Source organism: Lissotriton vulgaris, chromosome 11 (genome assembly GCF_964263255.1).
Source record: "Lissotriton vulgaris chromosome 11, aLisVul1.2, whole genome shotgun sequence".
Taxonomy (NCBI): Eukaryota; Metazoa; Chordata; class Amphibia; order Caudata; family Salamandridae; genus Lissotriton; species Lissotriton vulgaris.
Genome location: NC_141699.1, coordinates 260,713,533 through 260,725,636, shown reverse-complemented (window position 1 = coordinate 260,725,636; position 12,104 = coordinate 260,713,533). Strand labels below are relative to the sequence as shown.

The following is a 12,104-nucleotide window of genomic DNA, read 5'->3' as shown; positions in this document are numbered from 1 at the left end:
CACCAGGAAAGGAAAACTAAAATGATAATAACATTAGTTATAATTTTATTTTTCTTTAACTACTGCTCACAGAGCAGTGGGGCGACGCTCGTCTGCCTTAGCGGAAGAGCCACCACTGTTTGGTTCCTGTTTAAGGGTTCACAGACTTGCCTTCTTCCTGTTGCGAAGGTAAAAAGTGGAGCTGTTTTTTTTATTTTAAGTAAATACCAGATTTTTTTAATACTTTCTATAAATATAGGCTCTTTAAACAGTCTATTTTCCTGAAAGGACCATCTGCATCATTTTAATCAACAGATTATTATTTGATAAGTGCTCCCAACAAGCACTGGCAAAGCCAATAGGTCTCACCTATGCAAGATCTATGTAATTTGTAATTTGTAACTGGGTTTTGTATCGCGCCAACTCACCGACATGTCGTCTCAAAGCGCTTCTGACCAGGTACTGCAACAATAAACAAGATGAAAGTATAGAAATGTCTAGAGATGGCGACCTAACTACTGGGATGTAAACGCGTCTTTGAAGAGTAAAGTCTTCAGGGATTTCCTTTCTATTGACTTTGTCAGTGTGTGTTTTTTTTTGTTGCCCATACTGTACAGCAAAACAGCTGCTGCACAGTATGGATGAAAGTGTAAAATAAAAAGGTGCCTCGTTTGGCTTAAAAAACATTGACTCTGCCAAATAGTTGAGCTATTTGACTCTGTCAATATTTTCTTTGCCATACAGCTGTGTTGAAAGTAAAACAAAAAGCGCTATAAAGTGTCCAGTGTTGACCGCATAGCACTTTTTTTTTCTTTCAGTCATGTTTCACAGCAGTTGTGTGGAGATGGCTTAAAAACATTGGCAAGGTCAATAGACCTCACATAGAACATAGCTTTGCTGAGGCTTATATACAGTACTGCTGGCAATCATGCCCTGAAGTGATCATGGTTGGTAATCTTGCATGGGGTGGCTGCTAATGCAGTCTTGCCTGATGTGCACAACACAAACAATATAAGTAGCTCTGCATGATTTTCATTGAATGTAAGTGGCTTTTATTAATGAAAAGGGTGGAGACTCAAGATCTAGCCACTTTTTCTGTTTTGGGGGATTTAGGTCAGGGTTGAAGTGCACTAGAAGAACTCTCTTGTTCCAGGACTGATGCCCCAGAAGGTGGGAATATGCCCCTCACTAATCTCCTCATTACACTGTGATGCGGGAATGGAGACGCAAATAAGCACAAAGCCACAGAGATTTGCATTTATTCTTACTTGTTCTTTTTTTGTTTCACCAGCATGTTGAGTTCCGGAAGCATATGGATGCTGATAACATCGTGACAAATTGGAGCCCCCCAGAGGTGAGCATGCATGCACTCTTTCCCCACATAACCCCTTAAACTCAATTCTTTTTAATGTGTTCTTCTCTTATGTATCTCATCTTCACAATGTCTTCCCATCTTTGTTGTCAGACTGTTTTTTCCAACCAATATTCTTCTCTCCCTTTGCCTATCCTCCACTCCCTCCTTCCCATGGATGCCTTTTCACCAAGCCTTCAGGGGTTGCAGAAGTCAATGAGTCTGGCACTTTGATGAAATGAAATGAAATGAAATTAATTTGTACTTGTATAGCTGTACGCATACCGCTGTGGAACCCTTCCTGGCTTTTCCCTGTGAAATGCCCACTCCTGGGCACCCCCAAGGTGAAGCCAGGCATCCCAGCACTGGTGGGGCCGTTGTGGAGATTAAGCAAGCTATTGCCCAGAGTTGTACCCATGATTAGAATAGGCACTGAGGCGAGAATTATCAGGTCCGAGGAAATTGACCCCAAGACCCGCCGAGGCGGGAATTGAACCCTGGTCCCAGGCCAGACCTCTGCATCAGGGTCTTCTGCTCTAACCATTGAGCCACACTTCTCCATGTCATCAAATTACATCACAGGGTTTACCATCTCACCATTTGCCCATCATCAGTTTCTTGGTTGATGCATGGGGGTAAGGGAGAAGCAAGTATGTGAAACCTATAGAAACTGAAAAAGACACTTTCTGTTTCTGCCTCTCTCTCTGTTAATTGCCTTGAAGATCGGGGTTAGTGAGGATAGATTTGGATCTACCAAAGAGCAGTTTCTAAAGGGAGTATAGAGCCCTACGCTCTCGGATTGCTCTCGCTTTCATCAGTGAGCCTCTACCGTGTGAAATTCAGATATTTGAGTGAGAGACCACTGCGTTTCTTTAAAACAGGAGCAAGTTTCTTTGTTGCGATCCTGTTTGGGCAATTAAACTTTTTTTAACTTTTGCACAAGGGTAGCAAAATAATTAATGTTGCAGCGTGCTGGTGTTTTACTGAAGAGTAAATACTATAGAGATATCAATTCCCCTGACTCCCCATGGGGAAGAAATAAAGTTTTCACACAGCACAAATAAACTAAAATATTGCAGAAATGCCTCTTAAGTAATTTTGCCATGTCCTTTCTTCCTAATCACCTTTTATGTTACCACCCTCTTTTTATTGGAAAAACACAATAACATATAGGATGCAATAAGTACCTTTCAATCAATGATACATATTTGAGAACTTTTCACCCTTTTCTATAGGTGAGCCTTGAACCCACTGTGCCTAGTTACATAGATACACAACACTGTCGAGCCACAATAAAGCCAAAATGTATGCAGGGCTTCTAGTGTTCCTGTGTAGAGTGGACATGGCCTATCAGTTTGACCTAGACTTCTTCTTTTGGAGTGTGGCCAAGACTGATATTCATATTTGGTCATTTTGTGTAATGGAATAAAGTAGCTAAAATGATGGATTGGACCTTACCTAGAGGAATTACTCATTAAGAATTGTTGGTTCAAATTCTTCCATCAATCCCTTTTCTGTGGAAGAGAAATTGGCAAGGCTTGATCTTGCTAGCTTATATCACTACAAGGGGAGGATGGGTACAATACCATTATGTGATAGGTGGTTTTCATGAAAGATTCCTCCATCAGTCATAAACATGTTCAAGAAATGGTATCACTTTTAACAGGACCTTTCATTATCAGTTCAGAAACCTGAGCTTGAAGCCATTCATCAGGACAACAACAGCTTTATTATCACCACTTTCTCTGCGGCGCAGGCGTAGCACCATCATCAAATATGCTTGATTCAGTTATATTATAAAACCATCAAAGCTCATAGTAAAAGAAAAAATCCAAAGCTAAAAAAGTACCATCTATAAAAAATAAATATTACCTATACAGTAAAATGCTATAAAAATCATCTTTCAACAGAATATAGCAACCTAATGCATGGCTCCCTCACAAAATAGTAATGTAAGACTTCATTAAATTAATTCAGCAGAGACTCAGGATAAAATGATATTCAATACAACTCGATTGTTTCAGCATTCCACAGACAAGATAAGTCCACGCTTGCGCAATACTGCAGCTAGGTAGTGGCTGACAGCGAATACTAGAGGAGTCGACGTCTCTGTAGTCAAAATCCTATAGACTTCTAGATAAGATTTAGATCTGAGATTTAGACAAATTGTTTGTATCCATTTGCGCCTTAGATGTATATATTCAGGACAAAAAAACTGTGGGAACTCCACAGTCTCGGGTGTCATCCCACAAGCAGGGCAGAGATTAAAACCAGTGCCTTTCTTCCACCTAGAGGTAAAAACCTTTGATGGGAGGCAACCAAGGCGAAAAGGCACATACAAACCCTTTGTAAATGCAGGTGTTATCAAATCAAGGTAGGATTCAAACATCGGAATATCCTTAAATTCCAACAATCTGTCAGTTAGTTGCCTACTTGTCTTACTCATAAATCATTGCTCGTGCGTAAAAGGCCAAAAATGTGTTTTAAACATTCTAGCTTCCACGTTAGAGTTGTTGCTAACCTTATTCCAAAGATTTTCAAGCCCAAGTATCAAAAACCACTTACATACAAAATTAAACCAGAGAATCTGCCAGACATTCCTACGGTTCGTCATTTTCTTAGCCGAATCCCTGTATTCCATGAGTTCTGGGGTAGTCCACAGGCGTAGTCAGTATGTCAGTGGCTTTAATGCAACTGTATGGTTAACTCAATTGATGTCCAAGTCATAAAAAAGTGGAATCCAATGGGTGCTGGCCAGACAAGATAGCAGAGACCTTGCAAAACTATTTTTAGCTGTAGACAGTTGCTGGGATTTAGTTTATCCCCAGATTTCTGCCACAAAGGATGCAGCGCTCTGGGCTTTTGCACGGTACACTTCTAGTGCAGGCGATACTGTACAGGAGTTTGACTTTGTATGCTGCCACAAAGGAGCCAAAGCTCCATGCTTGATGAGAAGCATTCTCTTGTTAAGTTGGGGACCCCAACTAAATTTATCAGTAAATCTAACTCCTCAGTAATCTAGATGATTTACTCTTTCAAGGACACAATGCTCTCACAATGCAGGCCCTGCCTCTCCCCGCTCCGAATACCATAAACTCAGTCTTAGATGCAATTAGTTGTAGGCCTCTGCTCGTGCAGAAATCCTGGAATTTGCTAATTAGTGTTTGGAGTCCCATGGAAGATTTCGAAATAAGTAGTGAGTCGTCAACCAATAATAGAATTGGTATTTTTTGTTATTTAGAAGAGGAGAGTCATTCTGACAATCTAAAAGGGTTTGAGCCACATCATCAATGTATTGAGTGAATAAAGTGGGGGTGAGGAAACACCCCTGATGGACGCTGCACAAAACTGGAATGAAATCCATGCTGAGCCAATGAACCTGAGCATAATTTCCAGTGTGCAACTTTACTATACTATAAGATTGACCAGATTTCTGGGTATCCCTAGCTTCAGCAGCACATTCCACAGTTTCTCTCTGGGCAGTATATTGAAGGCAGCCCTGAGATCCACAACGGCCACATACAATCTTTGCTTGCAAAGTAAAACCTACTTCCAATAGATATGAGCCAATCAGAAAAAACCTAGTCAGACGTGCTGGACTTAGGACGAAAGCCAGCTTGGAGTGATGATAAGTACCTGCCTTGCAAAACAATTCTGTAAATTGTTCAGGAGGCTTATAGCCCTATAATTTGAAAGAATACATGGGTCACCTTTCTTATACACTGGTATAATTTCAGCAGCTTTCCAGGTAGCCAGAATTTTCGCTCCAAGAGTAATTACATTTGAGATAAGATGTCCAAATCAAAGATTCAGACTTGAACAGGTCTCTAGGTATTTAGTCAGGTCTAGGAGCCGTGGCTGATTTTAGGGAGAAATTGCATCTGCTATTTCGTCTAGGGTAAACTACACAGGTTCAAGTTTCAGAGCCTTAAAGGATTTCACTCGTGATGTGGGAACTGCCCTCTTTGGGCTTAACGGAATAGTGGCGGAGGGGGCAGAATCCGCTGGAGCATATAATACTTTAAAATAAGAAAATACAATTTTCAGGCTGTATGTGGTGTTGGAAAGTCAGAGGATTGTCTGTACCACCATTAGACATAATACGCCATTAGGTTCTGTTATCCTTCTGGTTATGTGCTACTAGTCGGTCTTGGCCAGCCTTATCATTCCACTCTACCTTGGCTTTGGCCAGTACAGAATAGCCTTCTAGCCTCATTTATTTTGTCCCAAACATATATTTTAGCAGCAGCCCTCAATTTAAGTTTAGCTTGCTTACATTCGTGGTTAAACCATTTGCTCTTCCTGATCATAGTAGATTGCTTTTGTATAATTAGTTTGTGTAAGATGTTTTGAAGTTCAGCAAAAAACATTCTGTGAGTGTCAAGGATTGGAACTGAGATACCAGTCGGATCCTCAAAACCAGACATGTAAGAAACAAACAAACCAAAGATCTTAATATACCATTTTTGATTTGATAAGACATGGGGCCAGGAGACCCGACTACAATTGTTGGCCAACAGCGGTTCGGGTACAGTAAGTATACCTGCACAGTTCATCTCCAGAAAGGACATCTCCTGTCACTCTCAGACAGGACATCAACCTTCATAAAATTCAAAAGGCCCATCAACATTTTATTGGTCTTTACCTTTCTTCAACTTTTGTTACTTTTGCATCATTTATGGCTCATGTTTCACCTATTAGCACTCAATAACCGCACTCTTCTTTATTCGAAAGGGTGGAGGAGGGTCGCCGTGTTCCAACTCAAGTTAAAGTAAAATGAGAAGTGTCTGTACTCGGACTAAACTAGTGATAAAGTGTAACACAGTTTAAAGGGGTGCACCGGAGGCATATAGACTCTACTTAGGTTGAATTGTATTCCTCGAAGGAAATTGCAGAGTGTTTTCTCTATTTCTGTAATTTTTTATTGTAGAAAAATATATACAGTTGATCAAGTGTTCATTGCTTCTCAGATCTGTTTGTTTTCATTAGCAGTGGACGGTAAACTCAGCTCCGTCGGCGAAGTTCACATAGTTTTGCCCACTCTGCGTTCTGCCTGAAGAGTGGAGTTCTGGATAAACTCCAAGAACTGCCACGTGCTCCAATAGGTGTTTGCACAGACATAGCTATTAAATGAGCCACTTATAATTAAGCTTGCAGAATGAAACTTCTCGTATTAATATGTAAAATACACAGTGCAGAGCTTTCCTAGCAAATCCCAATGAAATATAATTGAGCACTATCTTCAAAAATAAAAAATGCTAATATTTCAGATTTCGGTGTTTGAGGTATGCAAATTCACAGGTGTCAGACAACCATCGCAGTCTTTTACATTATCTACAACCAGGTAAACCAAAGACAGAAATAAAAAAATATTGCAAGTGTGATGCCAAAACACTCCATACAGCATCCAATGCAAGTAAACATTTAAGATCATGCTGTATCAATGTCATGATTTACTTATAACCAGGTTTTATTCTTAAAATGTAGCTAACACTCTCGCCTTACTGTCCTGTACATGGGCCATGGCCTAAGAACCAGCAGACAGCGGCGGCCGGCTCATTTATGCGCGGCGGGGTGGAGGGACGGGGCAGAGCGCGGCAGGGGGGAAGCCGACAGACAACGGAATAGGTATTATTTATTTAATTAAATATACCTATTCCATCGTCTGTCGACTTCTCGCCTCACACCGCTCCCACCACACCGAGTTTACCTGTGCCGGCCACCGCTGCCAGTGAGGTTGGCAGATACGCCCCAGGTGTACCAAAAAAGGTGTACTGAGAAAAACAAGGCATTTGCCCATTGTCCATTAGGAACATGCCTCCCTACCGATGAAAGAGTTGCTGTATGTGTGCTCCTCTGTCAGACAAAGCTGACACCTAGAGGTCCCTAGGTGATAAACCATGCAACAATTATTATACAATTAATTGACTGTTAAGCACAAGCATTTGGTGTTGTGAAGATTTTCCACAATACAGCATTTTATCTAATAGAAATATTTTGATGATCGAGTTAGAAGGCAAACTGTAATTTGGCAAACAGCTACAAAAGAAGGAACTCATGCAGAGTGATGTTCTTTTCATTATATCTTCTGTTACAGATGTTTACCCCTTCTGGTTCCAGGGCTGAAGGGTATTTTAAATTAAAGCAAGTACGTCCAAAAAGAGAGATGGGTCGCAGGGCAAGCCAGTTTCATTCCATATCTAACCTTTTGCTTCCCCATCACACTTCTTCAACAATGGTTATAGTTATGCCTCAAGATCGATCTCAATTTTGTAAGCCATCAAGGTAGTATTCACAAGGATGAAAACGTGTCTGTTCAGCTAACACAAATTTAGAAGATCAAATGTAGCGGGACATGTATTTTGCTTTATACCGAAAGATGATCCCCATTAATAGAAGGAGGAGGCATGGCGAAAGAGAGAAAGCTAATCCACCGAAGTGTGTTCATCGTCCCGCACCAACTCATCCTTGCTGGGGAAAAGATGTTGCTTCTGAAGTTCCAGCTGGTTAAAACACGTTAGCTCCCAAATCACTAGGTGGAAAAATGAACCACATGGAGAATAATATAATAGTAGGTCTCCGAGCTAAGCAAGGAGGATGAATGTCATGGCCTCTTTGTTGAGGTCCACAGTGCTGGCTCTTCTTCCATCCCCCAGCTGACATGCCTTTTCTGCTTGCAGGTGGTCCAGTTGTACATGTCCGGAGGGATGTGTGGCCATGACCGCGAGGGAAGCCCTGTCTGGTACGATGTTTTGGGCCCTCTTGATGTTAAAGGTTTGCTCTTATCTGCATCCAAACAAGACCTTGTCAAAACCAAGGCTCGGGACTGTGAAAAACTGCAGCAGGAGGGCAGACGGCTGTCTGAGGAGGTGAGTAGGATCTTAGAAGTCGAGTGCTGTTCTGGAAAAATTGCGGACTGATATTGAAGAAGGTGAGTGCATAGCTGGAAATAGTACAAAATGATGGGTGCTGATTGATGAGAGTACAGTTTGCTGTCTGAGGAAGTGAACCCGAAATTGGAGGGAGTGCACACAGCTATGAGAGAATGTGAATGTTAAACTAGACAGATGGCAGAGTGATATCAGAGAAGGCAAACTCTGAGATTTTGAAAGCAAGTGCCGCAGACAGCTTTCCAATAATGTAAGAGCTGAGTGAGTGTTGATCAGGGCAGGACTGGGCGTAGCGGGCACCGTGCGTTTCCCCAGTGGGCTGGAGGGGTAGGGGCTGGTTTTGCAGCAGTGCTGCAATATCGGATCCCTGTAACAAAAAGCGGGAGTGGTGCTTCTCACTAGCACCCCACTCCACACGCTCCCAGGCCATGGTATTGATTGCTGTATGACAAAAAGAAGACTGAACTAGAGAGATTGCAGACAACTTTGCAGGAGGGCGAGTGCTGAGGTGATGGGGCTGCAGATGGTGAATGCTGAGCTGGTGAGAATACAGGCAACAGTAAACAAAGATGAGTGCTATACTGAACTGAAGGCAGAGAGGAATGTCAGTAAAGGTGAGTGCTGAGCAGGAAAGAAGGCTAAGGTGGCGCGAGTTCAGACAATGTCAGAGAAAGTGAGTACTGATATGAAGACAATGTTTACTTAAACAGCAGTGTGCACCGATAGTAGGAATGCACACAAATCTGAGGGAGAAAGTGCCAACATTTAGAAAGCACAGACTAGCCACAGGAGGAGCTATAGAGTGAAGACTAACCCTGGGCAAAGCACTACGCTATGCTTGTGTAGTTTGCGCAACTTCGCACTACGCAAACTGCACATAGCACAGTGGAAACATGCGTAGCGTAGTGCAGCGGTCATTTTTTGCTAGCTCACGGTCCTCAGCGTCAAGTTGGCGACCGCGAGCAAGCAAAATTACATTCTCGTGAGACTTTTTCCTTGTTCGCGATCGCGAGCATGGAAAATAAACCTCCAGGCTAGATTCTCAACGCGGGGAGGTCAGGTTTCTCATTGCGAGTGGTCGCGACCGCTCGCCATGAGAAACTACCAGAGAAAGCTGCAGCTCGAGTAAAAATGTACTCGAGCGGCAGAAAAGTACAGCTCGCAGTGTGCAAGATACCGTTTTCTATGATTGCACAGTGCCGGATGCTTTTCCGCACTGTGCAATCATTGAAAACGACATCTTGCACAGTGCGAACATGCTACTACGCAGTTCGCGAAGTGCTACGCGTAGCTCGCGTAGTGCGAAGTGCACTTTGCGTAGCTACGCGTAGCGCTACTTCGCAAATTACGCCCAACCCTAGTGAGGACCAGGCTTCTCCAATGAGTAGCTTGTGAGCTACTGGTAGCTCTCCAGCTACCTATAAATAGCTCTCCTATGTGCAGGCCAGTCAATTAAATTAGACGTTTTTTCTTTGTTAAATTAATATATGTATACCAAAATTGAAAAGCTTGTATTGATGTAAATGTGTGGATTTTCACAACCCATCAGTTCTAAAACATATTTAAAGCTCATATTTGAATGATAAAACATGCAGTATTGAGAGACTTGTTATTAATTTTGTTACAGTGGTATTATTAACTTGGAGTCAGGGTCATTGCAACTGTGGCTGTTTAGCATTGTGAGTGTAGAGGTATCCATATTGACAAAGCGATTTTAGGTCTCACCTGTGACAGTGCATGCACTCTTGCTTGTGAGAGATATTGTTTACTAGAAGGGAATGGAGCCAACCCCTTACACAAATGAACACACAATATCTGGTTTTAATACCAAGGTGAGAGACATTGTATATTATAGAAAGGTATGCTTGCATTCTGTTTTTCGATTCACATGCTTAGTTTGTCCCCACCCCTCTCAGCAATTACAGCTTCCTTTGTGGTGCCTGTCCTATTCGTCATTCCTCCACCCTCCCCCTCCATACAGATTCCTTCATTATGTTTGTGTTTTTACACCCCTCCCCTCCAGTGCTCCATTTTACAAATCTGTCACTCTCTCAGTCTCCTCCATGGCCGCGTCCTTTTTTGTCAAGCTTTAATTCTCCAATCCAAGGGCTCTTGTTTGTGTTAATGTCCGAATCTCTATCTTCCTTCTATGCAGGCATCTTTTGTTTCCCCACACTTTATGCGACAGCACCTGGTTTCTTCCAAATTCTTTATTCTTGCCGTCCCTTTAAAACCTAAAAAATGCTTCAAAATTTCACAATTCATTTCCCATTGTGTTTCAGTACCTCACTAACTAAACAATTCAGAAAAGGGGGTGGTGATGGACAGAGTTTCTGAATTAAGCAGAATACTCGTACCCAGTCAACAGATCAGGGCTTGATCCATCACCGTTTTTTAGCTCACTGCACCATCCCAGCTCAGAACCTGGCTACATGCAAATTAGTCTGTCCCTGGCCCAGTGCATCATGGGAACAGGGCAGACCAAACTACCAAGCCAATTCTTTTACTGGAAAGAAAACAAGCTTCCGGGGACCGGTTTCTGGCATTACAGCCGTCTTCGGCCCGCCTTGCTTGAATCCTGATGGTGCAGTGAGCAAGGGACTCACATCTGAGCATACCCTTCCACGCTTGTGGTGGACAAAACGATTCAGAAAAGTGGGTGGTGATGGACAGAGTTTCTGAATTAAGCAGAATACTCGTACCCAGTCAACAGATTTCTTGATCCATCAACGTTTTTTAGCTCACTGCACCACCCCAGCTCAGAACCTGGCTACTATGCCCTTAGCGCCCTCGACTAAATAATTGAATTGTTCTGCTTTCCCTTGTATTTTGGACCTTACATTCCAATGAGACCAACAGTGTTCCCCGACGGAAGTCTTGCACCCCGAGGTTGTGAAGACACAGACTCACAGCCGATCAAGTATGCGAAACTACATAAAGGGATGGAAAAAACATTGAGGCGGAGGGCGTCCGGACTGCGGGGGGCACAGAATGGGGGGGAGGGGTCGGGATGACGCAGCGGGGGACCAAAGTTGCGGTGGGATGGAGATTGAATGGTAGAAGAAAAGTGCAGTTGCAAGGGAGCGGGAGGTTCAAGCGGGCGAAGGTGGCATGGGCTTGGTGGTTATGCGGATGGGTAACGTCATGCGAGGAGGAGGGCGGAAAGCGCGCCAGTGAACTCGGCAGCAAGGGCTTTGTCAATTAAACGTAATTGCTAAATAAAGCGTTTGCCTTGAAGTTCTGATACAAACTTCATCAGTGTTGAAAGAAATGCAGAGCACATTAGACCATATGCTGCACACTTCCAACAGTAGAAAACATTGAACAATGGGCCAGTCTACAGGTCATCGGGTCGGATTGCCAGTAAAGGAGGGAAGAACCGGGTTGGGGGGGACTGTCCAGGAGAAGGTGGGGGGGGCACGGTGAAAAGCAAGCAAGGGGTGGGAGAACGAAAGGGCGTCAAACAAGTTTAAAATAAAAAAAGTACACTGGGGGGAGGAGAACACAAGTTAAAACGAGACAGGGCCTGGCGGCCGTGAAAGATGCAGCAGAGGAAATGAATAGTGGACGCGACGATCTCCCAACAATGCATTTCTGGACATAGGAAGTACCCAACTACTTTTAGGAGAGCTACAGGCAGCAGGAACGCAGAAAAAGAGGCCATACCAGCAGTACAGTCTGGACGGGTCAGAAGCATGGGCAGAACAAGTTAAAACGAGACATGGCCTGGCGGCCGTGAAAGTGAAAGTACGGCCGGCCGGCCGTGAATAAAAATGCGAGCAAGGGGTGGGAGAACGAAAGGGCATCAAACAAGTTTAAAATAAAAAAAAGTACACTGGGGGGAGGAGAACACAAGTTAAAACGAGACACGGCCTGGCGGCCGT

At 43.2% G+C, this 12,104-nt stretch overlaps 1 protein-coding gene across 1 annotated transcript in view; it reads left to right on the top strand.

Annotated features, from left to right (window-relative positions):
• The window catches only part of LOC147679625 (SEC14-like protein 2), a 269,075-nt gene that overhangs the window by 100,919 nt on the left and 156,052 nt on the right, over positions 1-12,104 (top strand). Inside the window, exons 4-5 of the mRNA XM_086943202.1 lie at positions 1,271-1,333; positions 8,011-8,199. Of these exons, the coding sequence (XP_086799328.1) occupies positions 1,271-1,333; positions 8,011-8,199 (252 nt within the window). The remainder of the gene's footprint in view (positions 1-1,270; positions 1,334-8,010; positions 8,200-12,104) is intronic.